General features: G+C 40.4%; 3 protein-coding genes across 3 annotated transcripts; 2 read left to right on the top strand and 1 right to left on the bottom strand.

Moving 5' to 3' along the window:
* The first annotated feature begins 83 nt into the window (after positions 1-83).
* On the top strand, positions 84-4,577 carry CSUI_005346 (uncharacterized protein). Its single transcript, XM_068065522.1, has 4 exons — positions 84-573; positions 1,403-1,477; positions 2,165-2,267; positions 3,035-4,577. The coding sequence occupies exon 4, from the start codon at positions 3,373-3,375 to the stop codon at positions 3,592-3,594; it is 222 nt and encodes a 73-aa protein (XP_067922498.1). The 5' UTR covers positions 84-573; positions 1,403-1,477; positions 2,165-2,267; positions 3,035-3,372; the 3' UTR covers positions 3,595-4,577.
* Positions 4,578-6,734: 2,157 nt separating this feature from the next.
* Positions 6,735-10,611, bottom strand: CSUI_005347 (variable surface lipoprotein; the record flags this gene model as incomplete). Its single annotated transcript, XM_068065523.1, has 5 exons — positions 10,548-10,611; positions 9,324-9,446; positions 8,197-8,264; positions 7,391-7,422; positions 6,735-6,772 (listed from the first exon to the last, which is right to left on the bottom strand). Exons 1-5 carry the CDS (start codon positions 10,584-10,586, stop codon positions 6,735-6,737), a joined length of 300 nt encoding a protein of 99 aa, XP_067922499.1. The 5' UTR covers positions 10,587-10,611.
* A 1,592-nt stretch (positions 10,612-12,203) lies between these two features.
* CSUI_005348 (enoyl- hydratase isomerase family protein) lies at positions 12,204-13,686 on the top strand (the record flags this gene model as incomplete). The annotated part of the gene is made up of 2 exons (XM_068065524.1): positions 12,204-12,338; positions 13,567-13,686. Coding segments are annotated over 2 exons (255 nt in total), but the record flags the coding sequence as incomplete, so codon positions are not given.
* Between the last annotated feature and the right edge of the window lie 2 nt (positions 13,687-13,688).

Raw genomic sequence — 13,688 nt, forward strand, 5'->3', positions numbered from 1 at the left:
AAAGATAGATGAGAGATAGATAGATGTATGTACATACAAGATGCATGCAGTATGAGTGGTGGGTGTGTGTGTAGGTATAATTATAATTCTAGTAGTACGTCATCATCAACCAACTAACTTGAGTTACACTCAAAACGTCTATTTCTTTCTATGTGTCTGTACATACACTTGGAGCGTCTATAATAGTGTTGATAGCCTTCCTTTCTTCATTGTTTCTTTTTCTACACACACTCGACTTCTCTCTTTTCTATTAGCTTCTCTTTTGTCTTGCAAATCGTCTGTCTCTTCAGGAGAGAGAGAGAGAGAGAAGTCATGAAGTGACACACTTCTCTCCCTACACCCCTATCATCCATCCATACATCTTCACACAACATTTCTACACTCCATTTGTATCTGTCCTTCTTCTTTTTTCTCTCTTTCTTGTCTCATCTTCGTCGTCTTTCTTCTTCTTTCTGTCTGTATCTTCTTGTGTAGGCGAGTACGTTGAGTTTGACGGTGTTGGTAGTGATCGAGATGTTCAATGCCTTCAATGCGCTCTCGGAAGATGCCTCGCTTCTGCAACTCCCGCCTTGGGTAAGCAAAAGAAGAAAGGGAAGTGCGGGGTTCTATGTAGAAGAGGAGAAGGAGGAAGAGAAAGAACGAGAGAGAGAAAGAGACAAGTGCGTGGATAGTGTATGTACACAGGGAGGGTTGGGGAGGGCGTGGAGAGAGAGAGAGAGGAAACCCCTCATCCTGTGGCTACTCGAACCAACTCCCTTATCATTGTGACGATAGAGAGAAAGAGAGAGAGCGAAAGACCATTTCCACTTTATAAGACTACATGCTGCCCTTACTTCTGACTTCTTCGGGTGTTTAAAAGAACGAAAGCATCAAGCAACAGTTCAAGTAGAAATAAACAGATTAGGGATAGGCAAAGAGATAGATAAAGAACTAGGTTCAAGATCGCTACTCAGATAGATAGATAGATAGATTAAAGATAGATGTATTTAGGTCTTCGTATAAGGATAGTCGGGGCTTGGTGTGGCAGTCTGATAGGACTTTATATGGATGAAAGCATCACATAGGGGCAAAACAGATAGGTCTTCTATCCCTCCTTCCTCTCTCTTGTCTCTCTCTTTTTCTTTCTCACTCTTTCTTTCTTTCTTTGCTTGTGATGGAGAGGATGGAGGGTAGATGACTAAGTGAACGAAGCCTGTCTCCTCAGTGCGGTGCCAAAGCAAAGGAAGAGATTCCACGTATATATATGGACCGATCAACCTCTCTCTCTTTCCTTCCCCCTTACTTCTCTTCAGCCTTCTTTCTTTCTTTTCCATTTTAGCTTCACTGTCTCTTCTTCTTTTTGTCATCTTCGGCTCTTTCTCTTTCTCTCTATGTATATTCGTATGTCTGTGTCGGCGTTTAGACGAATCCCTACTTGGTCTTTGCCGCTCTCCTTTCCGTAGGAGTGCATTGCTGTATTCTTTACATTCCTTTCCTCGTAAGTTTTCTCTTCTTTTCTTCTTTCTCAGTGTCTTTCTTTCTCTTCTTCATTTAGATCAGTAGATCGAGACAAGGAAATGTATGTGGGTCTTCTACAGGAAGTAGTACCTCGATGTATAGCTGGTCTACCGTAACGTATCATCTGAAGCTCCTGTACAGACGGAGGTCGCATATGTTGTGACATGTCATATACAGTCAGTAGTCGCAGATGATATAGATACTATATATATATATATACATATATGCGTATAGTATGTGTATGACGGAAGGTGTGTGTCTATACGGCTGGAGATAGATAAAGACGAGGAGGAGGAGGAGGGGGTGTGAAGTTTGTGTTGATAAGACTGTCGTCTCCGTCATCAATACGAGCCGACGAGCCTCTATCTATCTTTAATCTATCTATTTATCTTTAATCTATCTATGTATGTGTATTGATACCGAGTCATCAAGCTTGCAGACGTAGGTTAGTTAACTGTTTATTTTCCAAAGATCTTTCGAGAGAGTGTGTGTATTTTCTTCTACATGCACCTCTAGCATAGATCTTATTAAATGACTATCTCGCACTCTATTGTCATAAGACTCATTATATCTCCGCGCTGATGTGTTTCTTCTCTCTTTCTCTCTTTCATTCTTTCTTTCTTTCTTTCTCTTTCTTTTTCTCTTTTTCTCTTCTTTTTGCATGCAGAGCCGTGTGTTTGGGGTGGTCCCTTTGACTTCTGTGGATTGGCTGCATGTAATTCTCTGGTCTTTGCCTGTCATCTTCATTGACGAAGGCCTTAAGGCTATCGGTAAGATCATAGACTACAGGAGAAAAAGAAGAATAGGGACAAGAAGAAGAAAGATAGAAAGAGGAGATAAGAAAGTCTAGGAAAGAAACACAGAGGAGAACGAAGTGTATGTACACTCTTACTTGCCTATCGATCTCTATACTGACGTGTCTCTGTATAGGCTCGCAGGAGTTTATCCGCATGGGTCAGTGTATGTATATATATATATATGTGTGTATATATATGTATCTGCGTATTCAGAAATCTATGTATATGTGTGTATGTGTGAATATAGTATATGTATGTATATGCATGTATATCCATTCAGGTGTAGGTATCTGTAGAACGTTTTGACATATATGACCCATTAAGGTTGCATGCCGTATACGTATATATATATATATATGTATATGTGTATATAAGGCTGTTTTCATATAGCCAAGATTCTTACGTTCGCTCTTCTCTTCTCTTCACGGAGGCAGGCAGATTCTTTCTTTGTCTCTGGTAGATCTTTCTTTCTTTTCTCCTTCTTTCTCTCCTTGAAAAGAGATCGTGTATGGATCATCTGTGGAGGGTGGCTATTCGAGATAGAAAGAAAAGAAGGAGAGGATCGTTGCCTTTCGGGAGAAGTTGGACTTCTTCGCTGCTGCGTGAGCTCGTTCATTACCTAGTGTGAAGATAAAGACTTTCCCTTCCTTTCCTTCTTCTTGTCTCTCTCTCTCTCGTTCTCTCACCCTGTTTCTGTGGTGGTCTATGTTCTTGTGTACTCGTGTGTATGTACACCCCAGGTCGATGGAAGGAGAATAGAAGAAGGCGTAAAGTGTCACTCTCCCGTCTACATTCCAAGAAAGTCTATTAATCATCTTTTCGTCGCCTTCAACTCCAGCAACTTCTTTCTTTCTTTCTTCATGTCCCTCTTCTTCCACTGTCTTTGTCTTCTTCCTCTCTCTTCGTATATCTATCTTTAATCTATCTATCTATCTTTAATCTCTCTATATATCTATCGTTGATCTACACATCTATATATCTCTCTGATCTATTTCTATATGTTCTTCTTCTTCGTGGAGCTGTCTTTTCATTCGGTCCATTCTCTCAGTCATCTTCAGTGGAGAGACTCCAGTCAAAGATGGATAGAAAGAAGGTAGAAATACAGGCGATAAAAAAGAAGAAAAGAATGAGAAAGCCGATGGAAAGAAAGAAAAGAGAGAGTGAGAAAGACGACGGAAGGGAAGAAAGGACTTCACGTAACTCTCATTCGTTCTTTTCTCCTATCGGATCGGAGTGTATGTACACCTGCAGAGGATGGGTTTTTTATCGAGGCTTTTCTGATCTCTTCAAGATGATGTAGATTCTATTCTTTCGTGGATACTGTTTTGATTCTTTCTTTCCTTATTCCGTCTCTCGTTTTCTTTCTTTCTTTCTTTCTGTCTTTCTTTCTCTTTTCCTGATGAGCCTTCCGTTGAGTGAGCTTTCCCCTTTCTTTCTTTGTATTTGTTCTTCTTCATACACCGCCTAACTTATCTCGAGAGATCATAGAAAGAGAACGAAGAAGACTTAGACAGATACATAGGGGTGTGTGTGTATATACAGTGTGTATACACATGTAGATCGCTACATACATACACTGTCCTAGACGCTTAATATATATAGAGATAGACATGCATATGGATAGCTGTCTACAGATAGAGGAGATATGTAGATAGATAAGGTAGTGATATACCTAGTCTAAGAGCAGTGTATGTTATGTACATCTATCTGTCTATCTCCGTATATCGATGGTACCTACCTGTCTCTATCTGTGCATGCGTGGCGTATCTATTCGTCATCGATCAAGGAAATGACTTTTTCTCTGTGTCTAGTAGTCGTAGTAGGGCGAGGAGAAGGAGGAGAGGTGTTCCTCTCGATCTCTCTCTTCACTCCAAAGGGTGCTGATGTGTCTCTGTCTGTCTCCCCTCCTTTGTCTGTTGGTCCTATCTTTTCGTTATCTGTCGAGAGAGAAAATGAGTGTATTTCTCTCTTTCTTTCCTTTCTCTGGTGTGTCTATCTCCATTTCTAGCCGTAGATACATAGACAGAGAGAGGGGACTGCTTATGGTGAGGGGGATAGATAGATTAAAGATAGATAGATACAGTTGACGGACCTCATCATAATCATTATGATTCTTATTCCCACTTGGATCTCTTGAGTCTCTCAGTCAAGTCGTCCAAATGTCTTTTCTTCCTTTTCTTTTCTTCTTGTTCTCTACACACCCACTCTTCTTATCAAAAGAAGAAAAAGAAGAAGACGCACGTGAAGAAGAAGATGTTGTCTACGTATATACAGATATATACATATGTATATACATATCTATAGACATATATAGAGATCTATCCATACAATACGCTATGAATCTACACATATATATAGACATATAGAGTGGTGCCGTGGTATCATGAATGATGTGCTGGGAAAGACTGCTTTCTTTATTTCTTTCTTTCTTTTCAACTTCGGACAAAATTGATTGAATGGACGTTGAGAGAAAGGGAGAGAGAGAGAGAGCAGCTAGGAGGGATGACCTACCGGAGAAGAAAAGAAGAGTAATCGATTCTCGTTGAAGACGGGGCTTGGTATTTTTCTATCTATCACGCAATCTGTAGAAGAAGATGAGAAAAGAAAGCAGTGATGTAGAAAAGAACACAAAAGAAAAATAGAGAAGGAAGGAGCCCCCCTACAAGAGTTCTTCTGAAGTAGAAAGACGCTAGAGGACACAGTCGATTCTCCCAGGGCTGCAGAAGATCTAGATCTAAGAAGGATAAAGAGAGAGAGACGTATGAATGACTACGTATATCTAGATACATACACATCGAGGTAGAGATCTATCCAGCGACAGATATAGAGATACCCCCGTGTAGACGTCTGTGTCTTCGTAATTCTACATACAGTCAATCATCACATACCCGGGGATTATATATATGTTAGACATATATATATATGATTAGATATATATATATATGCGGTAGGGGTGGTAGTGTGAAGGCTTCTCTGATTTGCGGTAGTTGTCAAGATTCTTCGATCTACGCCAAGAAATGGAAAGGAGAAATCTCAAGAAGAAAGGAAAGAAAAACGACCTCTCTCTCTCTTCACCTCTATTAATCTCTCCACATAACTACCCAATCGAACAGATATATCCACGTATCGTGATATAAATATATATATATATAAATAGCTAGATATATCTCGATACATGGATATATCTCTATATATACATCTGCATATATATATATATATGCATAATCTGTAGATAGATGATGCAGGCACCCGTCACATGGAGTAGCTGGGAGATGAGGCTGAAGAAGATAGAAATGACTATAAAAGGAAAGACGTGAGAAAGAGAAAGAAAGAGTTAAAGGCGAGTAGGAGGAGGAGTTTCTATCAGCATAGCAAGAGAGTGTGGTCGAGAGGAGGAGTGTGAGAAAGAGAGAGAGACGGTTCTTTTCTTTTCTCTCCAGGAGACGTGTTGACGTGTGGCTGTTTTAAATCTCTCTAAGACATGAAGATCCAGCCTACTTTCTTTCCTTCTCCCTTACAAGAAAATAAAAAAGAAAGAAAACCGATCAATCAGTCCGTCCCGTTGGAGAAATCGTATATTCTTCCTCCACATGGGGGTCTTTACCCTTCTCCAGTTCTTCTTACAAGCCAACTATCTCCTGGTGACCGCCTATATCACACACACATGTAACACACCTATATATATATGTATATGTATATATATATGTATATATTTCTCTTTCAGTCTTCTCAATATCTCTGTGTCTGCCTAGCAGAAGGGTGAGAGAGTGGAGATCTATCTTCACTCTATCTTCAGGAACCCGTCTCTCTCTCCGTTTGATACCCACAAAGACAGCTCGATAGATAGATTACAGATAGATAGGTAGAGACAAAGTAGATAGAGATCGACGACAGAGTTAGATTGGAGACAGGTACAGATAGAGAGATAGATTTAGATAGTAAGATAGATTGAAGATAGGTACATATATCCATGTATCTATGAGTCTATTGAATTTTTCTTTTCTATACCTGTCTTTTATCTCCCTCTTTCGGCCTCTATCTTTCTTTTTTTCTCTATCCACCAACCTTCATCAGTTCTTTCTTTCTGTCCTTCTTATCCTCCACTTTCTCCATGGAAGTTGCCCTTCAAAGAGGCACCTCCATTTCCTTCGTGGTATTCCCTAGCAAAAAGGTTCTTATCTGTCTCGATCTTTCTTCCAGCTCTTTGCTTTAGTGGAAAAGCTCTCCTTTTCAGTAAATGCGCGCCAAGGACTATTACAATCTAAGAAGTGTATGAACACGTATGTATCTGTATCTATCTATGCATCTATCTACCTAACCATACCCGAACAAATGAAATACAAACACTAAAATTCCCTCATGTTGCCGTCAGCGGTCTCCAAGATACATCTCCATCATTCGTACTCTTATATCTTTCCGAAGAATGAATGAAAAGCCCACTTACCCAGGTATTGGCGTGACAGTACAAATGAGGGTACCTGAGAAAGAGAGAGATGAGGAAAGAGAGACAGCTTCTCAGCTTGGTTACGAGGAGGAGGTATGCAGTATGACGTCGCTCCGTAGAGATACCTGCGATCTCATCTCGTCAAAATCTGTATTTGATGGATGAAAAGACCTGCATTTTCAACTGGAGGATTCTCTAACTGTATAGGGGATGCCTTCTTGATAAACCTGAGACAGAGATGGTGTCGGAGAATCGATCATGGCAAAGATACCAACAATGTGGTCATGGAGAGAAAGAACACATCTCTTTTGTTCCCCCTTAGGGCATCATCATAAACGATATGATACCCGTAGGCACGCATGCACATGCATGCATGCGTGCGTGCACGGGTCAACGTTCTTCATCTATATAAAGGTTCCCAAAGAGAAGAAGAAAACAAGACCCTAGAAGCATTCTCCAGATGATAATAAATACAAAAAGGGCTGATAGGTTCTTTAGGGTTCCAATAGAAGCATCCTGAATAGACCTCCATCAAGTGGATATTCACGATAAGATGATTCTGTAGATACCTGAGACATACATGCACATGGCATGTAAAAAGTACAAGAGTATTCGTGGACTATATACATGTATACACAGTGGATCAGCTCACCTAGTGGCTTTCCAGAGGTATCCTTGATTTGCCTATCAAGAAACGTCAAAGCACAGAGAGAGGACAACCACCTCAAAGATCGCTACTGACTCGAGCTATCTATACGAAAGAAGTATGCGAACCGCCATGTCTATATAAGGCACATCTGGAGCGTCACTACGACTCAGAAAGTACACCTACACATAGAAATGAAGTCACATCAATATAAATATACATATATGTACATAGAAGGAGTACAGGTACCTATCGACAAAGCATTTCCCAGCCTTCCTTCTATTTTTACGTGCAAACATAGGTCTTCCCAACATCTTCAACTCTCATCTATATATACACTTATACATGAAAGTATATATGTATATGCCTACATAGGTATACACAGACACTAGATCTATGCCGATGAGCTAAGCATTCAGCAATATGGTAGAGAGGGAGTATACATAATCAATAGAACAGTAGCTAGGCCTGTCGACAGATCGAACCCGTCGTTATCCAGGCATTGAGGGACAACCCCTCGCCACTATTCCCTGGCCCAGACGAATGGCTTGAAAGGAAAGGGTTTATGGTAGAGAGAACATAGTATACAGTATATGAATAGATAAGATCCTTCCTCCATACTCTCCCAACATGCTTTACCTCCCCGCCCCTATCCGTTGATGGACTCTCCTTAGATAAATCAACAAAGAGAACACTCTTGATAATACTTCTCCTGCTGCTGTCTCCAGACTGAAGTTTCTAGAATCTCTTTGACCACCTTCTGCACCGTCAGTGCAGACTACAGGGGGGGCCAGCCTCCTCATCATCCTTACCAAGGAGCGTCATCGTCAAGCACGTCTTTATCCGTGAAAGATTTCTCGGCTCTACCTAGGGCGGCAAACTGAAGAGGAAGATGACAAGAGAAAAGCATACACCACTGAAGAGATGGATATACAGCAAAAATTCCACATCATTCATGCAAACTATTCCTCATTCAAGTGGATATACACCTTCCCTAGTGTTACAAGAAAGAGAGAGAAGGGTTTGAGAAAGAGAAGAAGACGATAGTGAGACAGAAGGTACATTCATCTTGCTGTAGATCTATCTATCTATCTATCTATCTCTCTATTCTAAGGCAGCTGAAGAGATCTACCATCCCTACGGCTACCTATCCTGGAGGATACAGAGAGCCTCTGTCTAACACAGGTGATCTATCTCTCTTTAATTCTCCTTCAGTATCTTCGTATACATGATATGACGATGTGATCCACGAAACAAGGAGGCCGTCTCTCCCTGTCCGCCCCTCGCATCGACAGGCCTCTATAGGCTCTATTCTAGGGGACTACTCCTAACACTCTATAGACTACACCTACAGTTGAAATCTTCGATGCTTTCCCACAAGCCCCCCCCCCTAAATAATAGGAAGGAATAAGCTTTTATCTATCCTCTTAGACATCCCTGAGGATCTCTGTCCCCTTCTTCTATACTTGATGTATTGAAGAAAACCTTCAAAACGTGTCGAACAAGAGAAATGATATAGACCCCTTACCATCAACTTAGTCGCCTACAACTGCTGCTACACATACGACAAGAAGACTCTTCTTCTGTATCATCTGTGTAGATATGAATGTATATCGATACACATCTTCTCTATCCCTACGACTTGACTCATATATTCACCACATACCTATACACTGCACTCGAGACATCGCATAGAGGAAGGAACAGATCTCATAGGGATCCATCTTCAATCCTTCTACTCCTATGTTTCTATCGTATATATTCCTACAGAGGTCCTAGAATCTCCTAGTGTTTGTCTCATATGCTCATGAATAGATCTATCAATCTACACATATGTTTCTACCTACAAAGCGATCTGCATAGATGCCTATGTATGACACCCTCGGCACATCTTACAGAGTTTGCGAGAGAAATCATATATAAGCATGCGAGGACATACCCCTTTGTTATCGTAGACGTCTATAATGAATTTGGGAGTTGTATTAGGTTTCTTCGGAGGTAACGTCTTGAACTCCACAAGCATATTGAAGGTCGCCTCTTCCTTTCCAGGAGATCCACCACACTGAGAAGAAGAGACAAGAGCAAGAGACAGAGACACTTCAGCAAACCAGGCACACAGTGATTCCATACCCATCACACTCACAGAATCTCAAGTGAACCAAAGCATCGGGGAAGGCTTTGCATACATCACAGATAGACATAAACTGATAGGTCCATGAGATTCTGACCTACTGCTTCACATCCGCATTTCTTCTCCAGAATCTTTGAGATATCACTTATGGAAGCATACATAGATACATATATACAGCCATGCACGCATATAGATGTACATAGAGATACACCCTCTCAAATCTCCAAATCACAGCACATTCTATCCATCGCCGTTTGTCCGTGACTATTCTTTCTATCTATGTATGTAGATGTATGTATGTATCTATGAATGGTGTATACGTATGTATGTCTCTGTATGTATATATGAATGAGTGTGTGTAAATCCAAGGTCGGGCAGAAGCCATGGAGAGGATGTCTCAAGAAATTCCCTAGAAAGCCGATGCTGCCGACCTGAGATAGAAAATGCAGCAAACCAAGTAACTAACAAAGTACGGGCACGGAGACCGCAGTATCTGAAAGACTTTTGAGTCTCACAGTCGCGTGGACGCAAAACTGAGCCAATCGCTTTGAATAGGTTTCCTTTCTACGGGGGTAGAAGAAAAGCACCTCCGTCTTTTCAACAGGCGTCTCCTACCTGAGGGAGAAACTTTGCTATTCAGCTACCTCTCACTCTCTTATAAGATCGGAAAGTGAAAGACAGACAGAGACACTTGTACAGACAGACACGGAGAGCAACGAGGAAGCACAAACAAAGAGAGAAAGGGGGATCCACACATAGATATATGTATGCAGCTATAGATACGCTTATCTAAGACCCCCACGAGAAAGTCACTTACATGGGCGGCATTCTTTGTCTCCATGCATATAGATACGTGTACATATCTATATATATGTAAATATACTCATACCCCTATAGATATATATATAGGGGTATGGACATCATAGGTATACACACACGAAGAGTACCGTTGAGAATACCTAGTGTGAGATCTCTATATAAGAGGTGAAATCAAAGACTACATACTCCGGTCGACCTCTTGCTCCCTCATACCTTTTCAACAAGAAAGAAGCGGCCTTCCTTCTTCTTCATCTCTGTCGTCGGCTCGCTATCAAGTCTGAAGAAGAAGAAAATTAACACGCAGACAAAGAATCTGTGCGCAAACTCACTTCACTGGAAGAATACGTTGAAGCGTATGCGCATGCGTCTACCTGTGTATAGAACACATCGTCTATCTGAGAGAGATAGAGACAAGGTTATATGTCTCCTTACACGTCTTAGCAAGAGCAGCTAGGTGCCTGCATGATACAGACGCAATGAGTAGCCACCTCTCTTCTTCAAAAAGCACTTCTCCTTCCCGTCGGAAGTAAATCGGTCAACTCCTACTTTCTTATCCAAGACAACGAGAATACCTTGATCAAGATCTCTTACTGATTCTCTTACCTCGCATACTCCTCTCTATCATACACATATATAGAATCTGTTCTCTTTCCTGTTCAAATCACCTTACATATATAAACATATATATACATATATATACGTATGTATATACATATATGTATCTATATCGGGTCATATAAGAAGAAGAAGAGGTGAGAAAATGAATTAGAGATGATCTAGAGAAGCAGATACACTTCCTTAAGATAAGAAAATTAAACTTCACAAGCTTAGATGCGTATTCCCAAAATTACGTGGTGGCCTTTCATACTGTCGTGTATGTAGATCTCTACGCATAAGAGAGCGGGATATCTATACCTTTCCATGCATGTATCTACGTTGTATATGCCACGTATATGTAGCGGTGCATCGATAGGTAGAACAGTATCGAGAGACACCTCTAAGCATATAGAGACAATCGATGTGAGAGACGGAGACACCGAGCTAGCCGAGAGCGCGAATGCTCTATTCTATAGATCTATACGTCTCATACATACACCTCTGTAGACATGAATATTACAATATTCATATCAGGCACATCAGCACCTAAACAATTCACTACTGTATACATATATATATATATATATGTAGAGAGAGAGATGTATATATCTACGTGTATATTTTGTTTATCTACATATATATGTATATTTATATACTAGATTCTATGTGCCCATAGGCGAGGGTGTCCATCTGAATAGAGGAGTTGGATCTTTCATTTTTTCTAGACTTTCTCACGTAAATATTGAAGTGTATATACAGTTGTCTGAATGATGTGCATGCATGTATTTATGTATACTCATAGATAGACAAACGTACACATAAATATACATGGGTATCTACGGAGACGTTCCTCTGCTTTTCCTCTGTCTCTGTTTCACTATCGTTAGAATGTCAGCATGGTATACATCTCTCTATATATCTTCTTTTCCGTCTATTTGTGGAAGTGAGAGAAGACTCATGCAAGAAGACATATCTCTCCGTTCATGTATACCATCCCCCTTATCTTCTCTTGATCTGTCTACACACTCCAGAAAGCCCTCTCCTTCCTTCAGCATCTAGATATACAGACCTTCACAAAAAGAAAGACAAATCTTCGTCTGTCTACACATCGATAGACTTATCTCTATATCTATGAGTATGTATATATATATATGTATAGGGTTTAGGGTTAATATATATACATATATATATACATATATGTATATATATATATATATATATATATGTGTGTATACTTGTAAGTGCACTGCAGTTTCTGTGTGTGTATGTAGGATAAGAAGACAGCGGTATTCGTACCCTTTGAATTTTCTCCAAGATTCGCGTCGCCACGTTTTGGAGGCTATAGAAGATCGATTGCTACGGGCTGCTCTACAGCTCGAACTTAGGGCCTCTCTACGTCTTCTCGCGGTATACTCTTCTTCTTCTCTCATTCTCACAGGCCTATATCTCTCTACTCATATTTTTAGAGAGATGTATATCTTCCTCTCTTTTTCTTTTCTAGATAGACATAGACAGATAAATCGATTCTCCTGTCTTGTATTGAGTTGTCTGTACTTCTTTCTATGCATATATATATATATATATATGTATATGTATATATAAATATATGTATATATGACATGCATGTATCTGTGGATGAAGTAAGAGGAAGCCATCAGCTCGCGTCCGCTTCACTTCTCGCTCTCTTCTCCACATATGAAAGATAAGGATATATATATATATGTATATACATCTATCTATATGGATATGCATGTCTTTCTATGTATATATCTTAGCTAATCTACATGTGTGTATAGGGGTTCGGAGAAAGATGTGTCTCCATGGATGACACTGTACTTTTTCTTCGCTTTTCAGAGGTCTCTACCGAATGAGTCTTGGTCGGTCTCTTCATCTTTCTATCAGTCTTCTGTCTTCTTCTTCTTTCTCTTCAGTTCAACGTTAATCTCACCTTCATGATAGAGATGAAGAGAAGAAAACAGAAGGAAAGGAAGAGGAAAGAGACCCGTAGTGTGGTGTAGAAGAAAAGTTGACAGATAAGATGGAATGACAGGAGCCGCAGGAGGAGGGTGGCTGAAGTCGGCAGCAGTCTGCCGACTTCAGAGAAGAAGAAGAAGAAGTGATCTTTAGTTTTCTTTGTCTCTATATGAAAGAGAGAAAGAAAGAAAAGAAGAGAAGAGCGAGGGAGATGGACGATAGAGTAGAGGGCATCTCGGTTTTCTTTTGCAAGTCTCTCTTTCTTTCTTTCTCACTTCTCTCTTTCGGTCTTGCTCTTCTCTTCTTCATTCATTCTCAAGAAAGAATGAATATCTCGTGAAGGTATCGTTTCTCTGATTTCCATCTAGATGGATACATCCTTCCGGGTGTATATACACCGAGACGACTTTTCTTCTTCTCTCGTTCCCGTTGAAGGTTCTAAACCAAAGCAGGTGTATGTACACCATAAGGAGAGACATTCACATCTGTTTATCTTTCAAGTGCATGCCTATCTACATATACAACAGGCACTGTATCTATTACAGAGCTGACTGTCTAAGGTGTAAGCTTAGAGATAGATCTCCACTTTTCTTCATTTTTTCATTCATTCTCATCCTTCTCCCCTTCTCTTGTCTTTCCTTCCCCCCGGGTGTATATACAGTGGAGCCCTGATGTCATCGAAGGCCTTCGATTCAAACTAGCTGGGCGTCTTGATCCTGAATATGCTTATTCTCCTAGATGGGTACAAGTAAGAGTCTTTCTTCTCTTCTTCCTCTTTCTTCT

Source organism: Cystoisospora suis (genome assembly GCF_002600585.1).
Source record: "Cystoisospora suis strain Wien I chromosome Unknown contig_2591, whole genome shotgun sequence".
Taxonomy (NCBI): domain Eukaryota; phylum Apicomplexa; class Conoidasida; order Eucoccidiorida; family Sarcocystidae; genus Cystoisospora; species Cystoisospora suis.